At 25.9% G+C, this 13,121-nt stretch overlaps 1 protein-coding gene across 1 annotated transcript in view; it reads left to right on the forward strand.

The window, feature by feature from the left end:
• LOC100215344 (cilia- and flagella-associated protein 263) overlaps positions 1-13,121 on the forward strand; it is a 30,531-nt gene that overhangs the window by 6,541 nt on the left and 10,869 nt on the right. The window contains exons 9-10 of the mRNA XM_065818695.1: positions 5,329-5,379; positions 6,236-6,271. Coding sequence (XP_065674767.1) covers positions 5,329-5,379; positions 6,236-6,271 — 87 coding nt within the window. The remainder of the gene's footprint in view (positions 1-5,328; positions 5,380-6,235; positions 6,272-13,121) is intronic.

Genomic DNA, 13,121 nt, shown 5'->3' on the forward strand with positions numbered 1-13,121 from the left:
ACATTTTAAAACCATTGGACTAGAAAAGCCTGTTTTTATTGGATGCCAACACCATATTCTAGATACTCTTTTGAAACATGTCATGAATGATCTTTTTAAAGGATCGACAATGTCACCATATCTCCATTACCCTTTTGTGACAAGGTTGCAGCAAGATTACGAGAACTTGAAGCTATTGTTTAGTAATATTGGAAATCCTTTGACAAAAGTGAAGCGAACTCGCTGGAGAGATGACATGGATTTCCTGAATCACTTAATAGCATGTTATAGAAAGTTTAAAAGCACAGGTAACTTTCCAAAAGTTAATTTCAAATCACTTCCTGCTATAAGCAATGCAAGGTGGAATTCGAGAGCCATTTTTATTCTACTTGCTTACATTTTAGTACCAGAATACCAAGAATCAGAATCAGCTCAAGCAGCATGTGACTTCATCTGTGGTTCATGGGGTGATATATGGTTTGGGGGTCACTACTTCAATCCTGCAGACTTTGTTAATCTATTAAAAGCATGCAATGAGCATCCTAAAGCATTGAAATCATTGAAAAGGTTTTGGTCCACTGAGCCAACACCAATACCAACACAACGTTCAAATATATGTGCAGAACGTGCTGTGAAAGTGATGCAAGACTTAATGCCATTATGCCATAGCATAGAAAAACTAAATATTAAATACTTATTGTCAAATACACAGTAGACAAATTTTAATTATACATGTTTATTGGTTTCTATAAAGTAGTGGAAGATGTGTTGCAAAACTACATTTTTTTTAAAAAATTTACAAATATTTTTTAATTGGGGGTGAACTTTTTTGACATATAGTAAAAATGCTTGTTATTTTTCTGATTTTTGCACAAAATCTCCACTAAATTTAGTATGGGGATATAGGGTTGCAAAGTTGTCATATCCCTAATATATATATATATATATATATATATATATATATATATATATATATATATATATATATATATATATATATATATATATATATATATATATTGATATTTAAGGCTATTTTGTATTATAATAATAAAACAAAACTCATAGTCGTAAAAGAGGGCTCAATATTAAAAAGATACTTCAAATAGAGCGATTTACATATATATTAACGAAGAAAAAACAACTTTTTCTATGGTACTTTAAGTTTCATGCCTATACAGCAATCATCAGCCATTGAATACAAATTCAAAAACAAAAAAAACTGCTAAAATTACAAAATACTGTGTAGTGGGATCTTAACGTCGCTAAGAAAAAACAAAATATTAGCTAATCACCGGTGTCAAAAAAAGATAAGAGGAATTTATTCTTGTGTCTGCATTTTGAAATCAACTCATTTCATTTATTTAACAAGTTATCACCTTTATATGTTAAAATAAGGAATTTTTCGTATAAACAAAGATTGCAAATTTTTGACGAAGTGTTATAAGGATTGCAACGTTTTACAATTTTCCACTTAATTAAGGGTGTAAACATTTTGTCTTTTATGTCCCAAATTTATTTAGACAATTTGGTATCATTTTTATATTTATTAATGTTAAAAGATTTTAGATGGTTAGCATAGCGAAATTTAAATGGAGTTTCACATAAGCCAAAATTTACTTTTTCTTTGTAGTCAGGTTCATTTGACGACACGGTCGCTTGATAAACGATGTTCTTTGACAAGCACTGATTGTTCATGGGACAGATGGATTTATTGACACAGTTGCATGTTTTTCCCTCATCTTTACCTTGGCTATATAATATCCTGTGTTTGTGCGAATTAATAATGGACTTGATGTTTGGCATACATGAGTAGCTTATTTTAATGGTATTTCGATTAAATATCTTACAAAGTTTGTGACCAACCGGAAAGTGCAGGTCTACCATGTTCAAAAAACGATTTCCTATTTTTGTTGCAACATTGTTACTGAAAGGTGGGTTGTACCAGATTATGTTTCGCTTGTGATTTTTGAATGAGATCTGTTTTTTATTTGAATGGTAGGTGAATTTGCAGGTAGAACCTGATTTAAATAATGCATCTTGATAAGTAGGAATGGATTGTTTAAAAATATTTTCGTTAGAAGAATTGGTTGACAATCTTAGTTCTATAGTTTGAGAAAAGCTTTTTAGTATACTAGGAGGGTGGTTAGAGGCAGCATTTATATAACTGATGGAATTACCAGGCTTGCAGTAAGGTTGGAAAGAACTGTCATTAAGATTTAATGTTAAGTCCAGATAATTAACAATTTTAAAATTACAGCTGATAGATATATGAAGATCATTATTATTAAAAACTTTCACGAAGTGCTTTTTAATTTTTTCCATCTGTTGGCCACTTCGGTTCTTAAACACTGCTAGACCATCATCTCTATACAATCCAAATTCATCTTTATCGTAAGATTGTGATAATTGAAACAAGATAAATATTCCAACTAACTCACAAACTTCTGCGCCATCAAAGGCTCCCATGGTGACATCAAATAAGCCTCCACTTTTTTTAATCCAAGCTTCACCGTTGTTAAATAATAATGATTTCCTGGCATGGTATATTAACTTTTTTTCATCTTGTTTTATAATTAAGTATTTTTCAGCAAAGGCTATAGTGTTATTCAGTAAATTTTCAGTATATATATATATATATATATATATATATATATATATATATATATATATATATATATATATATATATATATATATATATATATATATATATACATATATATATATATATATATATGTATGTATATATATATATATATATATATATATATATATATAGATCTATAGTTTGTTGGCTTTGGGAAGAGCGGAAGGAAAAAAGTGATTCTTACGCCAACATATACGTCACTTTTAATTACTTTTAACTTTCGTCCAACATTTCCGTGTTGGACGAAAGTAAAAACCATTAATTTAATTACAAATTAATCGTTTTTTAAAAAAACCACAAAAACGCAAATTTAATTGACCAGAATGTTTTAAAAACATTGTGAATGTTTTTAACAATATAAACAATGTTTTTATTTTATTTTTTTTAATAAAATGTTTTTATTTTTATTTTTTTTAATAAAATGTTTTTATTTTTATTTTTTTTACTGAAAATCATGCGCGGAGTGTTGCTACATCGACTATCTTATAGCCTGACTCGCAAGGGAGTGCTGCTACATCGACTGACAAATAGCCTGACTCGCAAGGGAGTGCTGCTACATCGACTGACAAATAGCCTGACTCGCAAGGGAGTGCTGCTACATCGACTGACAAATAGCCTGACCCGCAAGGGAGTGCTGCTACATCGACTGAGGGTTTGGTTAGGGCAGGCAGTCTATCATTATTAAAAAAAAAAAATTCCGGTCTTGCATTTTAATTTTTACTTTTTGTCAACAAAATATCGAAAAAACTTTCGGACAACATCTAAGGGTTGTATATATATATATATATACATATATATATATACATATATATATATACATACATATATATATATATAAATATGTATATATATATATATATATATATATAAAAGAAAAATTAAAATATTTGTTAAAATTTAAATAAATATATTTTACTTATCTTAGTTTGAATAAGATAAGTAAAATATATATATATATATATATATATATATATATATATATATATATATATATATATATATATATATATGAGTAAAAGTTCCAGGTAACAAAAGAAAAACTATTCAAACTAAGATAAGTAAAATATATTTATTTAAATTTTAACAAATATTTTAATTTTTCTTTTTTTCTCTAACACAGCCTTTCATATGAAATCTTCAGTTGTGTATGAGATTTACAAAACTATAAAAAGCTCTTTATATTAAACTTCCTATAAAAAGTTTAAAAAGGAAGTAATTAAGGTTTATTTAAAAAAAACTATAATTAACAATAGTATAGTATAACTTGATTCTTATTGGTAAGGAAATTTTAAAAGTAATGTGAAAATAATTACTTTCTGTTTATATGTTTATTGTGTCATGTCCAATATATAGTTATAACACATAAAGCCTAATACAAGAAGATTTACACTGTACCTTGATGGTTTAGATAGTATTCAATACACAACAAACAGTCAGATTTTTGAAACTGTAGAACAAATACAACAAACAAGCACTTTTCTAATTAATGATTTGTCTCTATCTAATAATAATTTACCATCAAAAAACTAACAATGATCCCAACAAGCGGTAAAAATAAAAAAATAACTCCTAAAGTTATAGATTTATCCAAAAGGAAGTTATCAATGTTACAAATATCTTTATTACTTTAAAGGTCCAAAGTTTACTCCCACAACAAAAGGTAAATTATTTTCAGTGAAATCCGTTTTAAAAGATTTTACAAGAAAATTGATTATCCATGAACAGTTTTATGATAAAGAATACAGCAATGAATTCTTAGTAAAAAATAAATCAAATCCGGAAATGTTTACATCGAATCCTCTTTTATCAGGCATTGTACAACAAATAAATAACCTAGTTCCTGATGAAATGAAAGTCAAATATAACATTACAGTACTGAAACCTACAAATAAGTTGATAGTAACACAGATAAAATATGTTTTAAGAAACTTAAAAATCATTCGAATAAGTTTAAAGAATGTTTAACAAAAAAAGAAACTACTTATCTCAAAAACTATGAATGGAAAACTTGCAATTTTTATGTTACCGAAAATTCACTAATCTAATGCAATAGAGAATTTTATAAAAGAATCTAATAAATATATTGAATGTTTATGCCCAGATGATTTAAATGGAAGACCAATAGTTGGAGGTTCTTTTTCACCTACCCAACGCCTTAGTGAACTCATTGAAAAAATCTTATCACCTCTTATATTAAAATTAACAACATATATCAAAGATGATTGACATTTCATTAGAATACTACCTAATAATATGGAGTACCAAAATACCACTTTATACTATGTTGATATTTCTTTGTTGATTATCTTTATACTAGTATTTCTCATGAATTAGGTTTAGAAGCAGTTAAATTTTGAATATGTAAACTACGTGATGATATATCTATCAGATTTTTGGAAGCTTTTATTTTAGAAAGCGTGAATTTTATTTTAAAGAACAATAATTTTGTTGTGATGCTACCATCCATAGAATTTTGTTGTGATACTACCATCCATAGAATTTTGTGATACTACTATCCATAGGATTTTGTTATGATCCTACATAGAATTTTGAATCATACATAGAATTTTGTTGTGATACTACCATCCATAAAATTTATAGAATTTTGTTGTAAATGTTTTAGAATATTTAATTATACTGAATTTATAACTTTATTTTTCAAAGTTCTTTTGCAATCCAATGTAGTCTCTCTTTTTATAGGTATTGGAATATGTTCAAGAAAAAGCTGAACTCTATGACCTTAAAAAATTGGTAATTTTTAAATATTAGTAATTAGAAATGACCAGGGACAATTTTTATAGTTTTTCTAAAACATTTTTTTATTTTCAATAAAAACATTGCTGGTAAGAACATTTGAATTTTCTTGACTTTATTTAGACCTGGTTCCAAGTTTATTATTTTTTTTTTTTGTGGCTTCAAAATATAAGGGTACAAAGTAAAAGGGTTTAACCATTTACTCCCAGGTTCTTTACATTTTTGTTGTTCCTGTTTTTAATGTTAGCTGATTGTTTAAAATATCTACACAGTGAATATCTACACAAATGTGAAGTAAAGACTCAAAAGATGGATTTTTTATACCAATAAATGAATCTTTTGTTTTTAAAATTAGTCTATGGCTTTTAAAACTGAAAGGTACAGGTTTTATGACTCCATGAGAACAATAATTTTTATAATAAAATATTTTTTTTAGTTATTAAGTTTTTTAAAATTATTACATTTTTTCCCATTTATGCATTAAAAGTCCATCACCAGTAGGTAAGCTCTAATTTTTTTTAGTATTTAAAAAAAAATTTGAAAAGTAAATACATGTTTTTTCTATAAGAGAACTTGTATGCTCATGTAAAACTGTCAAAATGTGTATTTTGTTTTGAGAGTAAATTAGTTTTTATATCTTTATATTAGTATAAAAATGTTAAACATGTTTTAATACTTAGCAAATATTTTACACATATTTTGAAACTTACAAATCAATCATGCTTTGATATTTTTGTGCATGTGAAAGAAATTGAATTTCCATTTGTAAGCCAAAGTAAACCTTTTTTTTTAGTATATATATCTATTGTAATTTATGTTTTTTATTAGTTTATATGTAACATATGTATTATAGATTTGCATCTGGGAAAGGAAAGTTGAAATTGCTAAGGTAATTTGTAAATATTATTTGTATATATTAGTTTTGTATGATAACAACTATATATACATTAACTCAAGTATAATTTATAAAATAGAAATTTTTAAGTGCCTCAAGGGAAGCTTAAAATACTTAACACTCAATCTATACATATAATTTCAATATCAAAGTATGAAATGCTTTATTTAGAAATCATAAAACTTTAAATGACATTATTAATTACAGTTCAATTAAAATTTTCATATAAAAAATAACTTCATAGTACTTAGGAATCCCTTTAAACAAAAAATACTCATACTTTGATCTTCCAAATTATCAAAGAGAGGAGTTCGCTTGGAGCTGGCTCCAGAGCCAGCTCCAACCTAGAAATATTTTATCTCCAGTTCGGGCTCTGCTTCTTGTAAAAACACCAGCTCCATATTAAAATTGCTTTAGAAAAAACTTAATGTTTCCTAATATGATTGTGTTATTCCATTTTATGAGAATATTTACTACTGGTTTGATTGCTCTCCATTGTTTTTAATTTTCAATTTAATTACTTTTGTGGTAGGCAAGATGTTTTCTTTGTCTTTTGATGAATGGATGTCGCTTCAAAATCGTTTATATATAAATATTAACATTTATGGACAAAATTCTCACTTCTGTAGTTTAGGTTTAGTGCGAATAAGAGGTTTAATCATAGTAGAAAAATGCGTTGAGTTATTAAAAAAAACACTTAAAAACCATAGTTTTGATCTACACAGCGACGTTGCGGCTTTAATGACCAACGGAGCTAGTATTATGAAAAAGTTGGAAGGTTGTTGCCTTCTAATCAACAATTATGTTTTGTCCAGGGCATAAATCTTGCTGTAATTGATGTGATTGAATAAACATTCTAGGGACATACATTGTTGCTTCCCCACCCATAATAAATATTGCCCAGATAAAGTTTTCACTAATAATTTTGTTTTTTTGATAAAACATTTGTATTTATTGTTACACTTTTTAAATTATTAAATAAACTATACCAAGTAGTGTTAATATATACTAGCAGAAAGCAACCCATAATACGGGTTATGGTCGGTCTGTTACATAATTAATTTATAGTGGCTATTTTCTAAAATTTAAAGTTGTGAAACCTTAACTAATACCCTTTTAGAAAAACACCTTCAAATTGTAAAAATTAATCTATCTGTAAAATTAGCATAAAAGGTATGAGGAGGTAAAATAATTTAACAATTATTTAACATTTGAGTAATTTACAACTGACATAAGTCATATCAGTGTAAGGCAGAACCATTTTCCTTGACATTCCTAAGTTCAACACAATATGTTTTTAGTTACTGACACATAATAACACTTCATCATGCTTTAAATTGACGAAAAACTAAAACTAAATTCTTGTTATATTTTTTATAACATCAACTTTAATAAATTATTAAGATTAATATGAAGTGAACTTATATTATACAGGAGTTATTAATTTTTTGGTATCCCTTTGATTAATTTTTCTTTAAAAAAGAAAAATGTATCCTTAAAACGTTAAATGCACACAACTAAATAAATTTATTAAAAATAACTAAGTTTATTATAAATAACTAAGCAATTGAGTGCAAATGCGTTTCAAACAAACAAAATTTAATTTACAATCAAACATGTGTATAACAAATTTAAAAAATATGTAAACTTTGATCTTTGATATTGCATTAATACATCATATGACAAACCTAAAATAAAAATTGTAAAAGATAAAAAGACATAAAAGAAAAGAAAAAAAAATTTGGAAAATAATTTACCTGCTTTTCCGTAACCTGTTGTCATGTTGCTGTCATGATGCAAGACCTGTTGTCTTTAGTTGCTGTCATGATGCAGCTTGTCGGTGTTGTTTTATGACATTATTTTATGTTAGCTTTTAGTAAACTTTAGTTTAATTTAAAAGACATTACAATAGATTTAAAATAGTTTAATTAAAAAGCAAAATAACAAATGCTTCTAGGAGCCAAACTATAAATATTAAAGATAAAAAATCAAATTAAGATATAAATAAATTGCATTTATATAGCTAAATATATTGTCTTGGCTTATAGTAAATTTTAAAAGCAGCGAGTTCAATAAATTAAACTACCAATTAATTATTTTTAACAATAGAATGTAGCATTATTATATTATGATAATTGGACAATGAATCAATCTAACCATATTTAAGTTTAATTTGTGAAAAAACAAATAATATTTTAATTAAAAAAGACCAAAACAAATCAAATATACAACATAATATATTATCAAAAAAAAAAAATCTCCAGAAAAAATGCGGCAACAAAAAAATTATAAATATCTTCACTGATAAAAGACATTTACAACCTTTTGGTTGCTATTTTTTCTTCAGTGTCTTCCAAAAACCCCGGTATGGATGAGCCCTCCATTTGAAGGAGGGCTCATCCAAACCCCCATTACTACACCATTTATTGAAGAACTTCTCCAAGAGAGGCCCTGGGTGTTGGGAGCAATAATTTCTGTAGTGCTCAAATGTTAATGAATCTAAAGTTACAAAAGCTCTCAAATGATAACGACTCTTAAATTACAAATAGAAGTATATAATAAAAATTGTAAGTATTTGCAATTTTATTTAATGAAAATATAAAGCATAGCCTCACCATTTTCACAGGTAACAGGCGATGCTAAAAATATTTTAAAAAAAATGAGAGTAAATTAAAAAGGGTTAAACATGTGAAAAAATTTATTTTAATAAAAATATGAGTAAAACGTGAGCAGTTAAAAAATGTCATATTTAGGGGAAAGCGGGGCAAGATGGCGAATGGGGTAAGATGGCTTTTCATATAGCAACTCAAAAAAAAAAACTTAAAAATGGGTGAAAACGAAACTATAATTACAATTTGTTTTTTAAAACGTCAAATGGTTTTTTTAAATACTAATAATGCAATTTTATAATATATTTTTACAGAATATTTTTTTTCGGCGCGTGTTTATTTTATGTTTCTTTAGTTACATTAGTTGGTAATTTTTGAATTTTTATAAAGTTGTAGTCAGAAATTGCATAATAAGTTATCTTGCCCTGGTCACGTGACCAGATGACATTTATGAACTTTTTATTTCAAGTTTTTCTACTTTTAAACTAAAAATTCATGCAGGCAATGAATCATTATGATAAAATGAACAAACTGACAAAGCATTACTGCTTCATGACTGATAGTTTTGCAACAACTTAGGGCTTTCAAAACGTTTGCCATCTTACCCTGCTTTCCCCTATTAAATAATTATTTCACCTATTGCACATATTTCTCCTTACAAAATATATAAAATATAAAACACAGCCCTACCAGTACAGACAAAAAAATATACCTCAGAATAATCGATAAAATAATATTTACATAAAAATAAATGTATAATTATAATTTTTTTTACCTATTTCCCTCATTTCCTCCATAAAGTTGTCTAAAGTAAGAAAAAAGATAACTGAAGCTAAACCTAACTAAAAATAAACTAAAAATAACTAAACCAAAACTGTAAACTAAAATAAACTTTAAATTTTTATATCTGTACCTCAGAAGACAAAGGTCGGTTGTCCAGTTTTTTGTGAAAATGAGTGAAATAGTGAAGAAAAAAAAAGAAAATGAGATATGAGACCTTTTTAGTTTTCTCAGTATCTACAGAGGTAATAAAGATTGTTGTCCTACGACAATGTGAAACAAAGTTAGGTCAATATAGAAGGTCTGGTGTCCCCACAATGTTCAAAGGATAAATGTCTGTTGTCCAGAAATGACTTTTCACTTTTTTTATTTAACTTTTTTTTTTTCAAAATTATATTTCATGTGCCTTAAGACAAATTAAATAAAACACAAAAAAAATTAAATAAATTTAACCATCAAGAATAAGCCAATAAAGACTAATTATTTTACTATTTCCTCTCTCCTGAACAATTTCTAAAATGTGACAACCGATCTTTGACTTCTGAGGTACAGATATGAATGCTTCATTTATTTAACTAAATTAATCTTTCACTTCAGCCATGTTTTTAAATGCAAGAGCAAATGGGTTCTCTTCACTAATAATAGTTTGCAATCGAAACATTGAATCATTTAAGCAAAGATCATTACCACGTTGTTGCATTCTAAAATTTACTGCTGCTAGTGGATCATAAATGTATAGTTGACAATACGTCTTGATTTGGCCTAAGATTACCTAGACGATGAAAAACTTGACCACATATTCTAAAACATGGTGGCCCGTGATTCATGGGTTGAACTACATTAGCTTTAAATGAAGCAAAAGAAAGACAGGCATTGTAATTTCTAATATATTTATATATATATATATATATATATATATATATATATATATATATATATATATATATATATATATATATATATAAATATATATATATATATTTATATATATATATATATATATATATATATATATATATATATATATATATATATATATATATATATATATATATCAGCTAGATGTTTGAAAAAAAATTAACTTAGCAAATAATAATTAAAAAATTATTAAAAACCTGCAATTCTAATGTTACTTCTAACTTAGAAAAATTAAAAAAAAAAAACGTTGTAAACCCTTTTTTACAAACTTCAATATTATTTATTTAAAAAAAAAAAAAAAAAAACGTTTTTAAAAAATTCACAAAACTTTACAATATTTTGTTCTTCTATACTACATAAATACATCAACTGATAAATCTAAAATAAAAAATGCAACAAATAAGTAAATAAGAAAAACATTATATACAAAAAATGAAAATCAATGTACTTTAAAGAGAAAATCTGTTGTGATTTACCAGAGTAGTAATTGTTAAATATTATTATTTCATGTTAGCTTTAATTTTATAGCATAAATTATTTCATGATGTACCAGCATAAAATAAATTATGCTGGCACATCATGATTCCAAATAATTTATAGCAAAATCATATAATAAACAGCGCTAAAGACAAAAAATCAAAATGACATAAAACAAATTGTATATATGGCAAAATAATTTGTCTTGGCTTTAGTGAATGATAAAAAGCAGTGATTTTTAATAATAAAATTACCTATTTATCATTTTTAACAATAGATACCAACATGAAGGTAAGCCAAATGTCTATCAAACTCAAACGACAACAAAAAAACAACATCATAACAACAACATGCAACAATAGCACACACCATAAGTTAATATAATATGCATATAACATAACTTAAGTAACATTACATTCATATATAACAGAACATAAGTAACAACTTACACAAAATGTTATTAAAATACATTATTATGTATTTTCAGAATAATTAGTAATAAAGACTTGAAAACACCTAGACCTAAAGCAGTAACAGTTTGACACTAATGACTGTCGTGTAACCCTCTGTTATAAGTACATCACTTGGCTGGCAAGGTTGTTAAATCTTGATCTACGCGTTTATCAAGTCACAGCACTTTGAAAACTTGGAAACAAAGTAATATAAACATATGTACCAACTATAAACAAAGTATATATTTAACCTTATAGACATATTTAAACGCATTTATAAAACAATTATAACACATATTAACACATACACAAACAATAAAAAAACGCTTTACATTATTATAAAAACACATTGATTAAACAACTATAAAGCACATATTACCACAGACACATACTTATCAAAAAAGCATATATGCAAACAATAAACATGTGCAAACAAAAATTTTTAAAATGACACAAGAAAATTTAAAAAGATTCTAAGTAAACAAAATATATATATACAAACAAACTCTTTACCTTAATTTTTTTTTTCATAAGAACTGTAATCCTCATAACAAGTTTTAACCTTTGCATACAATAACATGTGACTTGTCATGTCAGTGTTATCACAAAATTTTAATTTATTTTTCTAAATTTTCGAAAAAAAGAACAAAAGTAGTTAATAGCATCACAGAAATTTCAAAGTAGTAATAACCAATTTTATGAAAATAGCATTAGTGTAACTTTTTTGTTGCATTAAAAATAATTAGGCCTCATCCATACCCCTATTTTCCTTCTAAAAAATAAAATATAAGCTCAATAACAAAACTGTTATAAAAAAAATAAAGCTAAAAGAAAAACTAAAACAAACAAAATGTAAACGATTTAAAAAGTTGAAAGGAGTGATCCTTTCTATTTTATATCTAATAAAAATGTTATATATAAATCGCTAAACTATTTTCTATACTTACTTCAGTTATAATATGAACTTAATAGTAATTATTTATCTTAATATCATTCTTTATGTAATATTTCTAAACCAATTTAATATTCCTAAATATTTCTATTTAAATAATATATTTATCATATAGTCTATATAAATAAATATTTAATATTTCTATAAACTAAATAATATTTCTAAACTAATAATTAAATTTTAAAAGGTAAAAAGTCTAAATTCACTTGAGAGATCTTTCCCCAAGGACCGCGTGCTTTTTGAGAACGCGCTCTTTCAAATTCAGAAAAGCCTAGTAACTAATTAAAAACTACTTTAAAAACAAAAGCGAAATTAAGTTTCTACTAAACTAAAAAGCGAAATTATTAAGCATAAAAAAAGCACATACAGCAGGCTTGGACAGGAATGGCATGCGATCGCACGCTGTAACTGATGTTATATCAGTTGCAGGGTGCGAGCGTATATAAGCATGGTGTAACTGATTTTATATCAGTTACACCACGCTTATATACATTTTTCATTACAATTTGACCACTGCTATTTTGATGTTTTAAAATTTATAATAAATTTTTTAAATTTTGACAATTTAAAAGCAATAAAAAAATTACATTATGAATAAATTTTAATCATTGACCTTTTCTGAAGTTTTTATTTTAGGCGATGGTTTTAAATTAAAT

Source organism: Hydra vulgaris, chromosome 15, assembly GCF_038396675.1.
Source record: "Hydra vulgaris chromosome 15, alternate assembly HydraT2T_AEP".
Lineage (NCBI taxonomy): Eukaryota > Metazoa > Cnidaria > Hydrozoa > Anthoathecata > Hydridae > Hydra > Hydra vulgaris.